General features: G+C 30.8%; 3 protein-coding genes across 3 annotated transcripts; 2 read left to right on the top strand and 1 right to left on the bottom strand.

The window, feature by feature from the left end:
- Nucleotides 1-430: 430 nt before the first annotated feature.
- LOC114416462 (U-box domain-containing protein 18-like) lies at nucleotides 431-2,730 on the top strand. The gene has a single exon (XM_028381331.1). The coding sequence runs from the start codon at nucleotides 532-534 to the stop codon at nucleotides 2,581-2,583; it is 2,052 nt and encodes a 683-aa protein (XP_028237132.1). The 5' UTR covers nucleotides 431-531; the 3' UTR covers nucleotides 2,584-2,730.
- Nucleotides 2,731-6,915: 4,185 nt separating this feature from the next.
- On the top strand, nucleotides 6,916-9,653 carry LOC114416461 (protein DSS1 HOMOLOG ON CHROMOSOME V-like). The gene is made up of 3 exons (XM_028381330.1): nucleotides 6,916-7,073; nucleotides 7,250-7,354; nucleotides 9,330-9,653. Exons 2-3 carry the CDS (start codon nucleotides 7,264-7,266, stop codon nucleotides 9,458-9,460), a joined length of 222 nt encoding a protein of 73 aa, XP_028237131.1. The 5' UTR covers nucleotides 6,916-7,073; nucleotides 7,250-7,263; the 3' UTR covers nucleotides 9,461-9,653.
- Nucleotides 9,654-14,431: 4,778 nt separating this feature from the next.
- LOC114415856 (putative RING-H2 finger protein ATL61) lies at nucleotides 14,432-14,884 on the bottom strand. The gene has a single exon (XM_028380719.1). It carries the CDS (start codon nucleotides 14,882-14,884, stop codon nucleotides 14,432-14,434), a length of 453 nt encoding a protein of 150 aa, XP_028236520.1.
- Between the last annotated feature and the right edge of the window lie 7,600 nt (nucleotides 14,885-22,484).

The raw sequence follows: 22,484 nt of genomic DNA, 5'->3' as shown, positions 1-22,484 counted from the left end.
AATTAATTGAAAAAACCAAAAAAAAGTTTAAAAATTTCTCAGTCCAGATCATAATTCATAGGGTAAGAATAGTATGAATACAACATTAATTAATTTCCAAATCAATCTTCAATTATTTTTACTTAAAGAACATTTTTAATAAAAATATTTAGATGATTTATTTAACTTTAAGTAATATTATTTAATTTTTTTCTCATGTCAACATATTACATAATATTATTTATATAAATAGTTATTACTTAAAAGTTTTATATGACAAATAAAATATTTTTAAATATTATAAACCCGTAAAATTAAATTAATCATATAGTTCTTTAATTTTAATATTGGAATGAATTTGAACATAGGGTGTTTAAATAAATTGTAGATGCTCTTGGACTGTGCCTGCCAGGTGTTTGAAGAAAAGTATCCGGTCAGCGCAAGAACAAACCCAAACCCATCCACTTTATAACAATAGTTGGACATTCCTGACCAAGCTCTAGAATATTCAGAAACAGAATTGTCAGTGCCCCTTTTGTTGAGAACAAAAAAATGGCCGATAAAATCAACAATTCATGCGAACATCAACGCCGTCCCCTATCGTTCCCCGCCGTGCGTCCCTGCGTATCAACATCTCCCTCCACCCTCCTCGCCTCCCTCATCACCCTCGCCCAAAACATATGCAACTTCCATTCCAATTCCTTTGTTTTTCACCGCAGAAATGTTAGAGAAACAACGCGCCAGATCGCGATTCTCCTCGTGCTCTTCCAAGAACTCCACGACCGTGGTTCAATCATCCCTCACTCTATCCGCCTCTGCTTCTCTGACCTCCACGTCACCTTCCAGAAGATCCACTTCTTAATGCAAGACTGCTCCCGCGAAAGCGCGCGCCTCTGGATGCTAACGAAATCCCAATTCATCGCTACGCAGTTTCGCGTCCTCGTTCGCGAAGTGGCGATAGTACTAGATGCAATACCCGTGTGTTGCATTGATATAAACAATGAAATAAAAGAGCTAGTTGAGTTAGTGACCAAGCAGGCCAATAGAGGCAACCTCCAACTCGACCGAAACGACGAGAATGAAGCAAAACGACTTCGTTTCCTTCTGGCCCAGCTCGAGAGAGGAATCGAGCCTGACGTGGACGTAGTGAAATCAGTACTCAATTACCTTGAGATAAAAAGTTGGACATCTTGTAACAAAGAGATAAAATTCCTTGAAGACGAATTGGATTTCAATGAGGAAGAGGTTAGTTTGCTGAATAGTTTAATAGGATTCTTGTGTTACTCTAGAGTTGTCATATTTGAAACAATTGATTACCAATCTTCTGGAATGAAACAAATTGAAGCAAAGTGCAGCATGGAGATGCTAAGCTGTGTAGTACCAGAAGATTTCCGGTGTCCGATTTCGCTTGAGATAATGACTGATCCTGTAACCATATCATCTGGCCAGACCTATAACAGAGCCTCAATTCAGAAATGGTTTAATTCAGGAAACCTAATATGTCCCAAAACACGCGAAAAACTTGCCAGCACAGAACTTGTCCCCAACACAGCGCTTAAAAAGCTTATCCAGAAATTCTGTTCCGAAAACGGCGTTATAGTCGTGAATCCGATTGATCATAATCAAACAGTAACCAAAACAAGCGACGCAGGCAGCCCCGCCGCAGCACACGCCATGCAGTTTTTGTCATGGTTTCTCTCCAGGAGGCTCGTGTTCGGAACCGAGGAACAGAAAACCAAAGCAGCGTACGAGATTCGTTTGCTGGCGAAGTCCAGCGTTTTCAACAGGGCGTGTTTGGTGGAAATGGGAACTGTGCCGCCACTTTTGGATCTTCTCGCCGCAGACGACAGAAACTTGCAAGAGAGCGCAATCAGTGCTCTGATGAAGCTCTCGAAGCACACCAGCGGCCAGAAACTCATAATTGAGAGCAGAGGCTTGGCGCCGATTCTCAAAGTTCTCAAAAGAGGGCTCAGCTTAGAAGCGCGCCACGTGGCAGCCGCGGTTATATTCTACCTTTCTTCATCAAAAGAGTACCGAAAACTAATAGGGGAAAACCCCGATGTGATTCCCGCGTTGGTGGAAATGGTGAAAGAAGAAACAACTTTTGGAAAAAACAATTCCGTGGTTGCGATCTTCGGACTTCTCTTGCGTCGGAAAAACCACGCGATTGTGTTATCAGCGGGTGCGGTTCCTGTTCTTGTTAATACGTTAGCTTCTTCGGGTAACGCTAATCTTGTTACAGATTCCTTGGCCGTTCTGGTGGCGTTGGCGGAGAGTGTGGAAGGGGCTTATGCTCTGTTACGAGCAGAGGCGTTGCCTTTGGTGGCTAAGATTTTGCAATCTGCTACTTCGCGCTCAGGGAAGGAGTACTGTGCGTCCATTTTGCTGGCTCTCTGTGTTAATGTTGGTGCGGAAGTGACCGGTGTTCTGGCCAAGGAGGCTTCGGTTATGCCTTCGCTGTATTCGCTTCTGACGGACGGTACTCCTCACGCGGCCAAGAAAGCGCGTGCGCTCATCAATGTTATACTTGAGTTCAGCGACAAGAGGTTTTCTGGAACCGTGGGTTCCTCTGTCTCGCGGCAAAGGTTGGTTAACTTGAACTAGGTAGTGTTTTTTTCTTTTTTTCGCGGTAAATATTATATCGTTAGTTGGTTTAGGTCCTTTTTACCGAATTAATTATACTTGTGAGATTAATTAGCTCCGTGTTTTTTACCCAACGAGCTAGTTTCAAATACATGTGTAGTTTTTACATCGCTGGGATTTTCTGTATAGTTCTCAACTGAATAAGTCTATGCATGATATTAGTTGCAGAAATTAAATAACATACTCGTGTACGTACATGGAGAAATCGCATAATTGTGATACGTGAAAACTATATCTATCGGCAGAAGCAATATTAATTCAGACTTGCTTATGCGTCATCTCCTTGTCTTTGCCCTAATAAGAAGAACAACATGGATTAGAAACGTTAATACAAACATGCATTTCCAACGTGTTTATTAATTAATTGCTTTTACGTTGAATCGAATCAAAGTGGATTCACAACTTTGGAAAGCTATTACAAGTAGCTTCTACATACTTCAAATATTGAGAGTGTCATATTCACATTTAATAAATTTATTCCAAACACGTGTTTTGCTTCTACATCTTTTAACTATTCAACGAAATAATAATAAAAAAAAAACATTGATAATTTGTTTCCAAACATGCACAAACTCGATTGATATAAAGTAGAACTTCAACAAAGTTAATGTTTTGGATATATAGGGACCTGACTTAAATTTTCTCCTAGCTAGGAAGGTATTAATCCTTAGTTTCTTATTTCATTAATTTGGCAAGATAATTTTGCTAAGATTCGATTTTAGCTATAGGATCCATTAGGTTTGCGCTATGTTTGGCAGACGATACAGCAAGGAATATAAAAAACAAAATATTTTGAAATGAAACTTAGATACGTTTCATTTAATTTTTTTCTCATTCTATTTTTAATATTTAATCTCTTAAGAGTATGAACGAAATCAAATTATATTTTGCCTATATAAGTATTAAATTATTCTTAACCCTAAATACCGTTAAAAGCTTTTTAATAGGCGAGTTCTTAATGTTGTAGTTAACAAAACAATAATTTAAAATAAATAATTATTTTGCTTAAAAATAAAATAGTTCAAATGTTCCTAGAAAATGTTTGTTCCTGTTGAACCATTTGTATCTGAATGTATTAGGATCCTCGTCTTCCCGTTCGATGTACGTACATGAATGATCCAATTATTTCTTAGCCGTACAGTTTGATGTTGATATAGGGTGAGCATGGTTTAGTTTAATTTAACTACCCAGCCATATATATATATACATAGGGTGGTTCTGGTTTGGAGGTTGAGAAATAATTGTGTATTCCAAGGTTCTGATGTTAATATGGAGGGTCTGAAACAGGATATTTCTTTCTCAGTATGGTCTTGGTTGAAGGAGTTTTCAGCTTGTAATTTTGTTGTCATTTGCAATGTGGCAACGCGAGCATGGTATTTCATTTAGGAAATGTATTTCCTAACAATGTTTGGGTTTGATCATTCATTAGTATTGGGCGTATGTCGGCTTGTGACTTGGGAGTAGTTGTGGGTATGGCCGCTGTTGAGGGAGCTTCTTCTTCCTCACAGTCTACATATGTATGGGGCGGGGTTTGTTTCTTTTATATTTGTACTTGGTTTGTAAAAGAGGGCTATGGTATGAAGAGGTTAATTATACTTTATTTATGCAACTGCAGTAGCATAAATACTCTTGATCTGTTGGGTGTTATTAACTATGTATGTTACTTTCGGTACTGCTGGTACCATTATTATCTTATCAATGATACAATGTTTTGCTGAAAAAAAAAATAACCAAAAGCAATTAATTAGTTTAGTTATTGAATTTTGATTTTTTTTTTAACCCAGGCATACTCAAACCAGCCAATCTCAATTACCATAATTTTTTAAGCTTATTTTTAATTTAAAACATTTTTTATTACTTTTTAAAATATTTAATGTAAAGTAGCATTGTTTTAATAAAATTTGTTCAACAAATTAAAAAAAAATCAAATCCAAACAACATAACGGTAATTGAGTTATGTTTGTTCAAATTGATAAAATATTTTTTTCCCAACCCAGCCAACTAAATTTATAATTGAAATCACTTGTCCTTATTTACTTGCTTACATATATGAATATGAATTGACTAAATTTATGATTGAAATCATATGTTCCGTTTTGCCTATTGCTTTTCTGTCTCGTCAATTGAAAATTGCATTCATTACTAAGGTAAAAAAAATCTTTCTATTTTAAATAACATCGCCTCTCTTTTAATTAGTTGTTAATTATTTTGAGAGACAAATTATATAATCAACTTCATCTAATAGAATAAAACCTTTATTGTTGTTGATATAATTTAATTGTACCGAGGACAAACAAAAAATTGATTCTCCAAAATTTATCGGTTTAGTTACCCAAAAAAAATCATTTAGTTTATGTTTTTGTTTGAAAATTAGCTAGACTAACCTATAATCAAATCAAACAAACATGGGAACTTGTCATAATGCATGTAAGAACGAACAGGAATGAGAGACCACATGGGACTGAAGTTGGACGTGTTGAGAGTGGAGAGCTTTATGGAGAAGGTTGAGACTATGGACTATGGAGGATTCCTGGCTTCATCGATAAATCTTGTGACTGGAAATCCTTGCATAGTCTCCATCACCTTTTCCATCACGTCGGAAATCAATTAAATTTTGAGGTTTTCTTTATTTTTTTTTATTTGAATCAACTCGAAAGTTAATAATTAATCTTTTAAATGTTGAAATTTATTTAAAGGGTTGATGTAACATTTTTCTACCCTAAGATGCATATACTTGTAATATTTTCTAAATTCGTTTGTAACAGACTCTAATTAAAATGATGTATTGACTTTTAAAAAAAAAATACTTATTTCACCATAAGAGTATTACATATCAAATATTTATAAACTTAAGGGAAATAAATCGATAAATAACGTAACTCCATGTTAAATAAATCTTGGCGCCCCAAAGTTTGTACAAAGCATATTAAATAAAATATGATGAAAAATTACTTATTAATTTAATCCTTAGATAAATGAATAAAACTTATGTCGCAATTTTACATTGTTTCAGAACATCTATAACCCTAAAATTAATAATAATATAAAGTGAAAACCTAAATCTCTCATGTAGTATCATCATCATAACTTTATAGAGACTCACCTCCAAACCCAAACAAGCAAGTGAGATACATCTCACAATAAATTTAAAACATTAAAGAAGTCATAAAGATATAAAATACATTTAAAACAAGCATGACTCATCCAAATCAAATAATTGTGTTCCACAACACAAGCAATTCCTCAACAAGGAAAAGGAAGATGATCTTGTGACCACTCCCAAAAACGCATTGACAGTCCTGAGGTTAAGGTTAAGCCCACTTAATTCTTTGGTGAATATAAGACTTGTTGGTCTCCTCTATATATAGAGAAAAAAAGGAGTTCATGAAGTTATATTTGTCCAATGTGGGACTTAAAGTGTTTTTCATGATCAAATGACTTACTTTGAAACTGATTTTCTCTCAGATAGAAGTTGATTTTAGTTTTTAAGGTGTATGAATGAATTATAACTTTTTAACAAGCTTTCCAACGACACAAAAAAACCTCAAAAACTAAAACTCAATATATAACATAGTCTATCTAGGGTTGTCATCATAAAACTAATATTAGACTTAAATTTTTTTTCAAACATTTTAACTATAAGAAATTAATATAATACTCTTTTATTAATAAATATAATATAACAAAGACACAACAACAACATATTTATACAAAATATAATAGAAGAATTCTAATAGTTTTTCTTATGGTATATTATTAGTACTCAAAACTTGGAGTGTTCTTAGTTGACATCTCCCAATAAATATTTTTCTATAAACACAAAACAAATATCGAATTCATAACCACATATTTAAAGAACAAAACCTAATTAGTTATTATATTTCAATCTAATAATAATAAATATTCTAGAGCTTACCTCATTTCTTTCTTAAGTGTTCTAAATTTTCACCCATTGTTCTAATTAAAAAAAAACTGAATTTTTTTTATAAAAAAATAGTATTTTTATTTTAAGTTAAAATAATAATTTCTAAAAAATTATACTATCACAATCTTTTTTTTAAGTTGTTTAAACACAACCAATATAAAGTCAGTAATCTATGTAATTAGCTCATAAAATAGACAAAGAAATAATCAGTACGTATCTTAAAGGATTTTTCTTGTTTGGTCGACATGCTCCTCCTAAAGGGTGATTCACATATTCAGTAGTTTAGGAGAAAATTTTCTTTTCTTCTTTTTTTTTTTAAGAAAAATAATACAAGTAAAATTACACCCAAATTCCTAAGTAACTGGCCCAATATAGTTCAATATTCCCTAGGCCCAAAAGAACATAAATAAACAACTACTGGAGACTGATCCCTTAAAACAGCGCACTGAGTGCTGAGAACGTTACCTCATTCAAAAGCAGCAACAGCAGATTATTCTTCTTTGTTTCTGTTCTTCTTCATCAGCCGGTAAGTACTGTTTTCACTCTCATTATATGAATTCTCTTCTATTTGTTTTCATGACACTGCCACACCGTATCATTACCCTTTATCAACCCTAATTTCCCCCATTCTTTAATTTCCCCCATTCTTTTTATCAATGAATTCATCAATTATACGAACTTAGGGTTTCGAAATAACTGCAGATTCAGCTTTGTCCATGGCCACCGAACCAAAAGCAGCCGCCGATGACGTCAAGATCGATCTCTTCGAAGACGACGACGAGTTCGAAGAGTTCGAAATCAATGAAGGTAAATCCACAAAAAAAAAAATTGCCTGTTTCAATTTTATGTTGTTGTTCGTTTTTTGCCCATGTTTGTTCTGTATCTTTCAAATTGATTTGAATGTTACCTATCTGACGCTTTGATCCCTAAGAAATCGATCAGTAATCCTATCCGTCATCATTTTATCATAAATTAGGGATTTTATCACGTTTTGTTGCACATTTGAGTGGAGCCAGGACCTTGTTATTTTGAGATCATATCTAGTATTCAGAGTTTGCCTCGATTTGGTATCACTATTGCAGCCACACGGAAACAGTGCTTTACCCCCAGATGACTAGTCAACTGCTGCGCCTCAATGCATTTCGTGGAGAACCAGCTAGCTCTGGGTTTGAGTGCCATTTCACCCCTAACCACAAATCCACAACTCATCCGCTGATCCTTCAACATCAGTCGGTGGTTTGGACCTATAGCATTTGGTGTATGTACAGAAGAGAATGGATATATCTTATATCTTCTATTACGTACTCCTTGATCTCCTTTTTGTTTTTGATAGAACCAAAATAGATCAATTTTTAACTCATTTTATGGGTGGCCTGGCCTCTAACCCCAGTTTCTTGAACTATTAAACAATAAGAGTCGCTACCTTAAATTTATATGTAGATCAGTTAGGATACTCAGTTAAATTTGTGAGTTTCTCCCTGTTTCAATTTTTTTGCCCATATATGTGTGATCTCTGCACCTCAACAAACCACGGTCCATACTACCTGCAGCTAGAGCCACCACCCTCACACTGTGCCACAAAGCTGTGGCACTTCCACTGCAAAGCAACACCTCCAACCATAAACCCACATCGTGAAGCTCCATGCCTTACCTCGTTCTCCTTCATGAAATGAATCTCTTCCCTTCTTTTCTTACATTTCCCATTTTTCGTTAGCGTTGAAGGTACAGTTTGTGTTATGCAGTGTTTGATTTGCTCTTGTTGCTTCTAATATCTTATATGCACCTTTTCTTTATGAAGTATTTTTATGAATTCATTTTTTTCGCAAATGAGCTTTCTATTCAACTTCAAATTTTAACTTTGAATGAATATATAGTTAAAAATGACCTTCTGGCCTAGATTTGAAATTTTGAACCACCAAAGCTTTACTAATGGATAATGAAATGGACATTTATGCATTTACTTCTTAAGATCAATAAAAAAACTAAAGATTGATTGACATTTATTTATTCTTGTGTATAGATGTATAGATAAGATGGTGTGTTTCTTGGCTCAAGAAGTTTGTTTATAATTGAAATTTATTAATTGATCACTTAGGGAAGGCTATTAAACCTTGCGGTGCAAATACAATTGTTTAGGGATTAAAATTTTCTTTTCCTGTTAGAAGTAATGGTGCTGAGCTTTGTAGTAACTAGTAACAGAAGCAATGTGAGAAAGATGGACTGGGTGGGAGGACTTTATTGCAATTTAACAGTTATTGTTTTCAAGGACTAAAATGTAGTAGTAATAAATAATAATAACAACAACAACATAAAAACCAGTACTCCCCCCTCTACAGTAACAGGTTAAATTTCAAGATGTATATTTACAGCACACTTCAGGGGCTCTACCCTAAAAGCCACCCATGTTATGTTCTGTTTTATTTATAAAATTTACTAAACAGGATGAGAACTCGTGTTATGCATATTCTGATCTGTTTTTATCATGTTTACCATACACTACATATTCTATCTGCTTTAGTGCATCCAGACAAGGCATTAATCTGTCATTAGTTAGCTCCTCAATCTTAATGCAGTTGATTCTGTTTTTGATTTATGCTGATATTAAGATTCATTTGATTGCTTGAACTTTTTTATTTTTATTTTCTATTTTTTTATTGTTTCTAGTGATGGTATTTGAAAGTTCTTTGGGTATTAGAGAATGCTTATTCAACTTTTGTTTGGGGTCTGGGAGTCATTCTAATGTTACTTATTTCTGTTGCACTTTTTGTATTACAACTTTCAGAGTGGGATGACAAGGAAGAAGGGAAGGAAGTGACTCAACAGTGGGAGGATGATTGGGATGATGATGATGTTAGTGATGATTTTTCTCTCCAGTTGAGAAGGGAGTTGGAGAGCAACACCGAGAAGAACTAAACCACCTGCTAGTTATTATTGCTTGATATGACATGCGCTATGTCTTGGGTTGGGTGTTTGAGCTCTTGGAAGGAGATGAAAACTATGCCTTGTTTGGAAAGAAATGTAAGAACATAGAGACATGATTTTTCTGTACCTTCTTGAATATATATGCTTTTAAAGTTATTGAGTGCTTGTATTGTTCTTATTTTCATTTTGGGGTTGGGTGGGCATGCTTTTCTATGAACCAGTCTGGTGAATAGTGCAGTTGAGTTGCACGTTCCCCATTTTCTTGGTGCCCATCGGTTCCAAATAGGAATTTCCTAATTGAAGAATTAACGTAAAGGCTGAAAAAAAAATTACTTTGGCTAAAAATTTAATTCTCACTATGCATTAAATGTACCTTATCTTTTAGCTTGGAATTCCATTATTCTTTTCCTCAACCCAAAAGAGAAATATCCTTTGATCAATCTAAAAGTAAACAAACTCTTCCTTCAACGGAAGTGTCTCCCTACACTTCTATAACATTAGAAAATTTTACCTTTTTTTTTTCACTTTGTTATCATAGTTCCTTTTTAAGACTTGTCCATCCAAATAGTAAAAGTTGTCTTTTTTTTTTCGTCCTCGTAACACCAAGTGTCTTCTCTTATGCACTTTGCATTCTCACTTTGAACCAACATACTTGTATCCTTGTGATGTCATCTCCTCCACATAAATGATCTTGACAATAGTAAAAGGTACAAACCTCACATTTGAGAAAGTTCGAATAACACCATCATGGAGCTTCATCTTCATGCTCCCTTCAACCTTTATTTTTCCATCATTTCCTAACTTGAAATGGGCGAATTCTTCATCGATTTTTAAATTTTTGAACATCTTTCGATCTCTACAAATGTGCTTTGAGACACTAGAGTCCATCACTCATTTTGTTTTAGCAACCTCATCGTTTGTTGTCAAAAACACATCATCTTCACTTTTTACTACATTAGCGTGGGAGTTGGCACTATTTTTGTTCATATCTCTTAATTTCTTCAAATCCTTCTTCATTTATTTGTACATCACTTGCACATGATCATTCTCATCATAATAGTAACATTGCATGTTACTCATATCTCGTTGCAAACACGATTACGATTTTGATCTTCTTCTTGGCCCATCATATCTCCTTGAATGATTCCTCCCTCACTTAGACTCCACCAGAGCTAGTGCATAGTGTTCATCATCAACATTTTAAGTTCTCATCATTGTTTCATTTTCTCTAAGAGTGGTTGTCACCTCATCCAACTTCAAAGTTGATCTTCCCACAAGCAATGTTTGAACCAAAGCTTTGAAGAACCTTAGCAGTGAAGCCAACAACAACAACGTCTGCTCCTCATCAGAGAGTTTATTATTTGCATTCAACAATTAGCTTACTAATTGATGTGGTCATGGAGATCTCCTTCCATCTCCATTTTGAGTTGATACAACTCCATCTTCAAACAAAAGCGATTGGTTAGAGACTTTGATGCATAGATATTCTTGAGCTTCTCCCACAAGGCCTTCGATGTTGTCTCCTTCAACACATTGTGTTTTATCTCGAAAGCAACAACTAATTGAATTGTGCTCACAGCCCTCCTTTGGATTTTAATCCATTCGATTTTATTTATAAAAGTTAGCCTATCATCTTCTAACGCCTTATCAAAACCTTGCTGCACCAAAAGGTTTTGAATGGTATTCTATCAAATCATAAAATTTATTTTTCCATGAAATAATGGTATCTCAAACCTTTGTGTGTTCCCGATCATAGCTCTGATACCACTATTGGATAATCAACAATATTCCCTCAAACAAAATTACTCACGTCTACAAAGAATCGTGAGAACACTACAAAGATTACAAGATTGTAATCACCCTAAATTGTGTATCACTCTATAAATCATAGTACCCCACTCAATAGTTACAAGAAGTGATAACACTCTTACACAAAAACATTTCTCTTTCAATAAAGTGACTTTCTTTCTCAATTTCTCTTTTCACGCATTCTCTCTTCATATGTGTCTTCTTTACTAATTCTCTTCTCTATTTATAGTAAAGATTGTTACCAACTGTAATAAATAAGTTCTCTTCAAAGCTGAAATAAAAAATAACTTTTAATGCATCAATTCAAATAGGTTTTATCTAGTAAAATGTAATCTTTCACTTTGCATTTAAATCACCTAAACCTTAGTGGTAAAAATTTAATTCTCATTATGCATTAAATACACCTCATTTTTTGAATTAAAACTCTACAATATAACACCTCATGTTTTATATTTAATGGACCAAATTTTACGAAGTCAATCTTAGACACTCCCTTGAAATGATTCTTCTAGATCCCTTTCATGATTTTCTCCATTATCTTTATTAGTTGTTGACTTTTCTCATATTAATTAATTTGATTTCCCCTTGTTTTGTTGATTTAATGTTGGTGAAGAATATTTTTCTTCTAATCTTTTAGACTTCTAATGATTTATTTGTGAGTTCTTCAATCTTCATCTCCTTGGATGTGACCTTTCTTCAAGTTCTATTGTTGGGAATAGTAGTAGATCTATGTAAAAAAAACATGGATAAAGATGATTATTTTATGTATGACACAATAATTGTAAATAGGCTTAAATGTAGTTTTTGGTTCTCCTATTTTTCAAAATTCATAATTCTAGTTTTTTTTTATTTTAAAATAAAAACATTTTATTATCATATTTTTTAAAATTCATAATTTTAGTCCTTTTATTCTAAAATAGAGATATTAATCCTCTAATTTGATGAAATCTACAACTTTGATTTTTCATCAAATTCGAAAAGTGTTGATTTGTAAGAAAATAATATGATGTAATCCAAACATAGTAATGTGACACAAAATTATTTGTTTAATCATGTCATAATCAATATTAGTCTTTTAATAGTTAATACTTTTAATTTAACAGAAGAAATAAGATCAAAGATTTTACAAAAGTTGAGCACTAAATGTCTCTTTTTAAAATAAAGGACTAAAGTTACAAATTCTTTAAAATAAATAAATTAAATATTTTTATATTAAAATAAAAGACTAAAATTACGGATTTTAAAAAATAAAAAACTGAAATTACATTTAAATTTTTTAAATATATACTATGACCCCTCAACATATTTGGTCAAACTCCCCCATTAACTGAGTAGTACTAATTTTCTGAAGCTGTTAACTGAATTTTATATTGCTTTGGTGATCCTTCGGCCATTAAAGATATTTCTCATCTTGATTCTTATAGTCTGTAATCATAACTTTGAGAAAAGAAAAAAAAAAAAAACCTCACAAAGGAAGATTATTTAACTCAGACTGATATAGCATTAAACGAAAATTTTACCATATTGTCAAGCAATTAAAGTATTAAACCGATCCAAAAAAAAATAGTTCAAATCTTTGGAACTTATAATTGGGTCATTTAATTAATAGCAAACCAATCAATTTAAGAAAACCAATTAGCTTAATTCAGATGGCTTTCTTCTTCGAAGCTGAATCAAAACTAACATTAGATCTGAATACAACAATATTATAAATTATTTCTTTTTTTTAAAAAAAACATAATTAGTAAATCACATATATAATTTTTTTTAACAAAGTGAAATTATTAAATGTTAAAATAAGAAAATAAGTAACCATTAGGATTGGTGAGAATTTGAAGTAATATAGATAAATTTTTAGGTTGAAATCTCAATGTCACCATGATAAAAAAAATATTTTTTTAAAGGGCAAAAAAACTGGCACAACTTTGTGAATTGTGCAGAATTTTTTTAAAAAAAAAAATCATGGAATTCAGATGTTTATTTTATCTTCACTCAATTGCGCGAATAAAAAGAGAAATTATTCATTAAAAAGTATTGTCCTTTTGACACTCTTTCATGAGTTGAAACATGCAAAAAGTTTTAACAAAAGATAAAATTATATTTTTATTTAATATTAATTATTTTTCTTTTATAAACCTATTAAATCACTTTAACTTAAATATCACTTTAACTTAAATACTTCTCATGCATTTTTCTTTATTCTTGTTGGACCAAATTACTTATCTTTTTAATTGTATTTCTAATCTATTTCTCTTGATTTCTCTTTTTTTTTTCTTTTTCTCTCCTCATAACCATACATATCTTAATTGTGATTAAATCTGGAATTGAGTGATTATTTAATAAATAAATAAATAAACGCTTTATGTCCATATACAATTGACTAAGACAAAGACAAGTCACAAGATAATGATTTATCCCTGTATAAAGTATATTGATTGGATAGCGAAAAGTCTAAGGAATAGGAAATTGTAATTCTCTACCGAATATTTTCGAAGAGCGTTATCTATTATATCTATATACAGTTACAGTTAGCTAAAAGATAATATAATGATTTATCTACGTTATTAGCAGATGGAGAATGGTGAAAAATTTCAAAGATTGTGGTCAAGTACCAGAACCACATCATACTGTCCAAAATACAATACAACAACCACAAACAGGCAGAGCTAGTTGTGTTGTGTCCATTCGATAAGATAGGACGAATAAGACAAGAAACATTCACTATTTTGTAACGGTGTTCACACTCTTTGGGCTGAAAATCTGTCCACCATACCCAGCTGTCTAGAAGGATAAGCATTTCACGCATACCAACCAGAAAACAAAAATGCTAGTTGATTGATCCTTACTTTGCATAATTCTAATCAAATTAAATTGTTCCAGTACTGAAATTATTGTGTTAATCTCTAATAGTTATGTGAAACATTGAAAATATGTGAGTGAGAGAGAGAGAGACAAATATTCACATGATAAGATGATTAAATAAAAATGATCTTATACACATTGAAGAAATTACATCTGACACCAAGGCAAATTTTGTACAAGCACAGTCTAGCTCGGTTGATTCAACTGTGCGTAAATTGTTGTAAGATTATCTTCAATTCGTACCAATAAAAAAAATCTGAGACAAAGGCTGATTTGGGGGATCAAATTCAACTATGCAGTCGATATTTCTACATTTTCAGAAACAGCACTTTGTTCCCTCATCACAACTGGTGAATGAACCCATGTTCTACAAATGGGACAAACGGGTGTTTGCAGAATCCACGAATCTATACACTGTACATGGAAGCTGTGGCCGCAATTGGGTAACAACCTGCACACATCACCAATCTTAAAATTCTCCAAGCAAACAGCACAATCCACAAGGCCACAACACCCTTTCTCTTTACATGCTTTCTCCTCGTACTCAAAGCAAGGAAGGTTTTTCAGGTTACCAACCTTGTTGCCGCCAAACATTCTCTTCATGGCACTGATGCTGCGATGAGTAAATTCTTCTTCGTTGTTGCTGTTATTCCCTGTGAAGGCCCTCCCCACGACGCAGACATGGATGACCATCAAAATTGCTATCCCCATAAAGAGTATGATCAAGGAAATCACAATTTCCATCTTAATAATCAATAATCTGGCCTAATATTTTTTCACTCACTGGGTACCCAACCTTGGTTTTCCTTCAAACCGTTGAAAGTGTCTGATTCTGATGAAATTTGTTTGCTCCTCAAAGAGGACAAATTAAAACACAGGTCAAACAACCACCACCGACTGAAACAACGGTAAGCTAACTGGTTGCTTTCATCATAACGCATTTATTTTATATGGTAAATGCCAACGAATGTGCTTGGGGACATTAATTAAAAATTAAAATATATATATATATATATATATATATATATATATATATATATATTATTGATATACAATTAAGTTATTTATAATTTTTTGTATGCTGGCTAACATATTAGTCCTTATTTATTTTAGGAATAAGTCACTAATAATTTTTTTTTATGAAAAAAATCATTTTTTTTCTTAAGAATAATAAGGTAATTTTATCTACAAATCACATTTTCTCTCTTTTCAATTTATCTAAGAGTATGTTTGGATGGAGAAATTTAATAGGGTAATTCAATTTTTTAAAGGATTTTAATTACTTTTCAATTAAATAAGATGTTTGAATAAAAATTTAAAAAGAAATTGAAATTTGAGTATTTTGTTCAGAGATTTTAGTTAACTTAAATATTAGCATTTCAAATTCTTTCATTTTATGAAAGAATTTAAAATTCTTTTGTGTTGTATGATACTTTCTCTGGCTCCTTCATTCTCTCACTATTTTCTCTCTTGCAACAGCTTCTCCCGAAAACCTCCACCACGCCATCGTCTCGCTCGTCGTGAACGCTGCCCCAATCCCCGCCTCCGCCCCCAGGACCCTCCCCCTCCAGCGCAGCCGCGTCGACTGCCATGCTGCCAAGGCCACCTACATCGCCATCGACATCGTCAGCCTTAGCGTCAGCATGGACTTCGAGGTCTACGAGAACGAAAAGCTCTTCCTCTATGGCTCGCTGGAGCGCCTCGACGCTGATTGGGGAGCCGGCTCGGCTCCGGCTTCGGCTTCCGGGTGAGGCATGGACTGCCACGTAGTGGCAGGCTCCGTCGGGTCGAGGTGCTCTGCGTTCTTCGGGCCACAGCTCAGGATTTCCGCACCGTTGATCGAGGTCTACGTTGTCGGGTGCTGCTCTGGCGTGCCGATGATTCTGAGCAAGACGATTCAGTTGAGTCCGAGGAAGAGAGTGCCACAGCATGCCACGCTGGATGCTATACCTAAAGATGAAGAGATGATGGTGTTGGAGAAGAACCGTGTCAACGGGTTTGTTCCAAAAACAAAAAATTTTAGAAATCTAATTTTTTATCCAAACACAAAATTTTAGAAATGAAGAAATTTAAATTGAAACATTTAAAATTCTCAAATTCTCATCCAAACACACTAAAGGAATTCATTATATAGAAAAGTTGATGCATTAATATCGTGGAATTTGATGCTTAAATATTAGAAAATATATGAATTTAATTCTTTGTCTCTGAAAATTTATTAGAAAACAATTAAGAAGAAAAATATTAATAACATGATTATTTTTGAAAAAATTATAAATTTAAGATAAATTTATCATTATTAATTAAATTAATCATTTTTATTTTAAAAAATTAGATAATTGAGTCTTAGAAATAAATAAATATTTAAATGAAAAATAAGTAAAAAATTTAATGAGAAGATTTAGAAATACTTAATAAAATCACCCAAATCAGACAACTGAAAATTTATGTCCTTTAGTGGTTGACAGATTACAACGTGAACTACGTGTCAAGACCATGGAGATTGAAGTTCACTAAAATCCAAAACAGATCTAGATATAGTATGTGTAATGTAATTACAACATTACATGCTTTCATTAGGTGTTGGACTTTTGATCTTAGAGTGTTACTTCAGTCACACGGTGTATATTCAACAACTAATAATAATAATAATAATCTTGTTAGAAGATTAAAAAAGTCATAGGAAATTAAAAATATAAATTATTAATTCTAAAAATTATAGAAAAACATAAAAAATTATCAACAATATATTTCAATAAAAGTATTTTATTTTTTTAATATTTTAACCAATGTATTAAAAGCAACCGTTAATATTTATCTTATAATAATAATAATAATAATAATAATAATAATAATAATAATAATAATAAGCAGAAAGCTAAAGCATGTTAATATTTGCTTTTAAGATTGGGTGATTTTAGTGGGTAATTTGACATATAGGAGGTGATTTGAAGAGCAATTGAAGAATAAAAGCTACATTGTGCCATGTAATTCACTTAGCTTTTAATTTTTTTTATTAGTTAAAAAATTTGTTTAATTATTCGATAAATAATTTTTATTACTAAATTTTTTAATAAATTTTAATATTTTTTAAAATAATACTTGAAATAATATTTTTAAATACACTAATTTCTAATTTTTAATATTTTTTCTCTTTTAATCCTTAATATATTAGTACAATAGCTCGTGCAATGCATGAGAATATATTAATATTAATAATATATAATAAAGTAAGATAAATTTATTATATAAAATATTAATGATGTACATGTTTTTAAATTTAAATTATGTTGTAAATTTATTTTATATCTTATTGAGTAATCTACGGGTAAATATCCTTTTGTGTTGATTCCCAAAACAGTGACATTGATTTCTGGAAGATAAAAATAAATAATTTCATAATAAATTATATTTTTATTATCAAATTGATATTAAGTTATAAGTCTTAAAGATAAATTTTTTATTAAATCATTTGCATAACGAATTTGTATGAAATTATGTCCATACTTTTAAATTTAAAATGATATTTCAAAATTGGTTGAAATCTTCTTTATATATATATATATATATATATATATATATTATTCTGAATTTAAATGGTATATTAGCAATAGTATTAACTCGTGTTGCTAAGAAGAAAGATAAAAATTACAAAACAACACTTGTTATTAAAATATCATTCGTGATCATCTTGGCAGAAAGGATATTTGACTCATACGTTAGAATCTAAAGTGTTTTATATGTCCTCAATCCATGCAGAAAAATTCAATGACCTACGAAGTATTCGGTAAATATTTTTTTATATTAACTTTTTAGTGGTAATTTCTAACATGAAATACCACTTAAAATAATATTTTTTTAAATTTTAATTTTTAGTTTTTTTTATATGTTCTTCCTTTAATATATTCATCAAATTTTTTATTTCTTTTTAAATAAACCATAATTTCATATTTTTTGTTGTTTTGTATCCTTTAATTGTTTTAACAGATAATCTTACTAAATACTTTTAATTTCAATTTAATAAATTAACTTTTTTACCTCCGACTCATTCTTAATTTTTAGTTTCTAACTATCTCAGCTTGTTAAACATAATCAAATAATCTTAACAAAATATGTAAATCAAACAAAGATATTTTTTTTATTATTATAAATAATATATAACTAAATATTATCATATACAATATTTATGAAATCTAGTATATCTATTAAATTTAATAAAGATAATAAAAATATTGATCATGTTCGAGGAAATGCAGTTCGAAGGAACTAACTTACAACATATCTCAATTTTAAAATTGCATCAGATAATAATAATGACAACATTATCTAGTATAAAATTTCTAATATAATTACAACATTATCTGTTTGTATCAATCAAAGGAAAGAAAATAGAGTAAAAAAAAAGAATAAGGAAAAATATATTTTTATTAAATTTAAATTCTAAAATTTTCTCTTATCTTTCATATTTTTGTCTGTATGTTGCACCAAACAATTAGTTTCAGACATGTGGCTTGTATTTATTCGGCTCAAAGTTTTTTTTTTCTTCAAAATCAATTTAATATATTTTTGGTATTTTATACGAATTCTAGTTTCCATCATATGAAACTTTGTCAAGCATTAGCACTATTTTAAATTTATTTTTTCTGCACTACTCCCTTTTCTTCCACAATTAGTATGGCTATGGACAACTAGGTGCGTTGCATATAGACTAATGTTTGGTGAGCACAAGGCTGGTCCTAGACCTATCTGTGTTATTATTATTCTAGCTAATATTCTTATGCCCTTAATTATATATTAACATAGTATAATATATGGACTTCAATTATTGCTAACCAAACGATTAGCGTTTGGAGTGGAAACCATAGTACAGAATAGATAAAATCCAATCATTTACTACAAACAAAGTATAAAGATGCTATCAAGTTTGGAGCTTTATTACTATAGATGCCATTATTAACTTTTTAAAGTGCCAAAGTTTCTCAACCTCAGGTTAACCAGTATTTAAGAATATTGGTTAAAAAATTAAAAATATATATTTATTATGAAAATATTAAAAGAGTATAGAAAAATCATAAATATCATAATATTATATATTACATTTTAATAAAGATATTTTTATTTAAAAAATTTTAATTCAATATTCAAAGCACTGATTAGTATTTGTCTACAAAAAGTGTGAAAGTCTCTCGTAAGTGAAACCCAAAGAAAATTTTAATTATCAATATTAGCCGTATTCAATAGTTGATATATTGATTTGTACTTTTATAACAAATTATTGGTTTAGAGTGAAATGGCTGAATAAAATAATGAGGTTAATGTTAATTTGGTAATAGAATGAATTTTGTAATATTATATTAGGATTCACGTCGTAATGGTCAGTTTTGTTGTGTTCATACACGGAAATAATCTATTAAACAGAAAAATTTATGTTTAATTTTTATCGTATGTAAAATTAAATAAATTACAACCACGTATCACACGATTGAAATTAATCTTTATTTCAATAAGTTTAAGAATAATTGTTGTCTATGACCTATATATATATATATATATATATATATATATTCATTCTTGAATCTCTGTGCATAGTATCTACATTGATAACTACTAATCATCTTGCTTTCAAATATTTTTTTTTACACTTTTTAGTTTGTCTTCTAGGAATAAATGACATCTGTTTTTTTTTTTAATGGAATAAATTAACGGCACTTTCTTATTAGTTACTCGCTCAATTTAGGGGTGGTAAAACGGATTTTTTAACCTGATTGGGATTTTGAATCCTTCAATTCATTTTTTTGTCCACCAAAAAAATTGATTTAAAAAAAAGTAAGGTAAACCAATCCGTTAATCCATTTTTTATTAAAAAAAACAATTTAATATTTATTTTGATATTTTATACATATATTTATTATTATTTAATTATTATATTTTTTTCTAAATAAATTATTATTTAAAATTTAAGGTGATACATTCAATTTTTTAGTAACTATTTATTATTTAATATTTATAAATGATAAAATTAATTAAAATATATTCATTATTATAATTTTTTAATATTTTAATTTTGATGGTCAACCATACCGAAAATAGAACAAGTCGTCACTTTAAACTCATATACAAAATATGAAGTGGGACAAGTTGACCCATTTTTTGATCGGGTAAAGCAGGTTGACCTGTCATGCCACTTCTACCTTCATTTTTATATATACGACTCAATTATTTAATTTATTAATATTTAAGAAATTGATGAATTGAGTTGATAATAATAAATTTATTTTAAATTTATAATTTTTTTCTAAAATATCATTTTCATTAATGCTTCTTTCTTCTAATGATTTGTTAATACATTTTTTTGTTCTTTTAATGAAGGGTATTTATAGTTTAAAAATAATTAATACAAGGGACATTATAGATTGAGTCTTATAATAAAAAAACATCATTTCAAACCTGAGTCTTATAAGTACAGACGAAGAAATGTTTTTAAAAGACTTTTAGTAGTGTTTAGATAAAGTTCTCTTATAAAATATTATTGTGCCTATTAGATATATTATTATTTTTATTAGAGGGTTTTCTTCTTATTTTAATAATACAATTTTTTAAAATAAGGATGAAAAAATGTGATTGATAGAGAAGAAGCACATCAAAGGTGAATCATATTTTTTCGACAAATATTAATCATCAACAAAATTATCAACAAAGCTGGTGAATGTTCCGTACCACTAACATGATAAAAAAAAAATAACATTTTTTAAACCACTTATTAAAATATTATCTTTGTCTAGGCTAGAATTTTTTTAAAAAAAGTTTTTTTTTACATATATTACCTGAGAAATATAATGCTAGTAATTAACACACTCTATTAGCTAAAATTTATTGGAGTTTAAAAAAACATGGGTCTCACTTCTTATATAATAAGTTTCGCTCATCTATTTTCATACTTTAATTTATTATTATTATTATTGTTTGATTTATGTGATACACAAGAAGACGTTGCTAAAGTGAGTTTGACATCCTAGTTTAATTTCAACCCTTATGGCTATGGGCAAAGCGTCAACACCATATGTATCATCCTAATCGGCCATTGAAGCACAAGGAAGAAACCCAATTTGTTTATATATTCTTGATCTTGATTTAACCTTTATTTCTAGTGCTTGCCCAACTCTAATATATGCCTTTCATGCTGTTAGGGAAATCTTAGTTTTGTTTCCCCCCTTTTTTTTGTTTTTTTTAATAAATTATACTAATCCTAAGGTTTTGTAAAATTACACATATATTTGCCTCCCTCCCTTATCCGACCCCTTACCTCCATCCCTCCCATCCAAATCTAGATATTTTAAACAATGGTTAGAAACAGACCCAAAATTAAAAGGTTTAGTTTGCAATGGATTGAACTTTAAATGCCCAAATCTAACTCAACTATTGCACATAATTTTCACTATTGAGTGGTTCCATAATTGAGTGGTTCCATAATGAAGATTTGACATTATGGAACTTAAAAATGAAAATGGACATTTTGGTAGAAGAAGAGTCTCAGACTCAAACATGGTAAGTGGCTATAAAAACCAATAGACTAATACTGCCCAAAACCATGAAAATGTACTGTAGAAAGAGCCAAATAATGTGTGTAAGTGGTGTGAAAAGGATAATCACGGATTAATATGATAATATAATAAATCTGAATTGATGCAAACCAAAAAATTCATATTGATTTAGATTAGATTGAAAAATTATAAATCTAATGAGTTTGGATCAGATTTCAAATTTCCTTTTAAAAATTCAATTTGATCTAATCCAATTGATTACTTTGTATGTTTTATTTTTTTTCCTTTTTGTTAACATTTAGTGTTTGAGCTTTTTAATCCAACCCAATTTTATTATATTTTTTCATTTTAAGGTTACTCATCAATTATTACTATAATTATAATAAGTAAGACATAGTTTAATAATAGTTTGAGTTAAATATATTAGATTGCATGATGCATATGATTAGAATTACTTTTCTATTTTTTTTATTATTTTACTTTAATAATAAATCTGATGATTCGATCCGAATCAATCAAACTATAATCGGATTCGTTCGGATTGCAGAGTTAAAGTAGGCAAAATCTGATCCGATCATCCCTAGAAAAGGAGACGAGAAGGGCTCGGCGTAATGCGAAATAGCAAAGTGAGTAACATGGTAGGAATGGTGGTTGAATATGCTAGATGCCTAGATGTGCTCTGTGCAAGAAATTGATGAATGCGCCAAAAAAAAAATGTCATTGTTGATTAATGATTATACATAGCAGCTCCTCAAGTAACTATAAGCCACGAAAATGAGCAATAAAAATTGAATGAAAAAAAG

This window comes from Glycine soja, chromosome 6 (genome assembly GCF_004193775.1).
Source record: "Glycine soja cultivar W05 chromosome 6, ASM419377v2, whole genome shotgun sequence".
NCBI classification, from domain to species: Eukaryota; Viridiplantae; Streptophyta; class Magnoliopsida; order Fabales; family Fabaceae; genus Glycine; species Glycine soja.
Note: the sequence above shows the minus strand (reverse complement) of the source record. Positions and strands in the feature narration are given on the sequence as shown.

What these genes read in the sequence shown, in the direction of transcription:
- LOC114416462 (XM_028381331.1), top strand. Translation starts at nt 532, where the DNA reads ATGGCCGATAAAATCAACAATTCATGCGAACATCAACGCCGTCCCCTA.
- LOC114416461 (XM_028381330.1), top strand. Translation starts at nt 7,264, where the DNA reads ATGGCCACCGAACCAAAAGCAGCCGCCGATGACGTCAAGATCGATCTC. An exon ending in AGAGTTCGAAATCAATGAAG is followed by an intron (nt 7,355 to 9,329) that starts GTAAATCCACAA and finishes TACAACTTTCAG; the next exon opens with AGTGGGATGACAAGGAAGAA.
- LOC114415856 (XM_028380719.1), bottom strand. Translation starts at nt 14,884, where the DNA reads ATGGAAATTGTGATTTCCTTGATCATACTCTTTATGGGGATAGCAATT.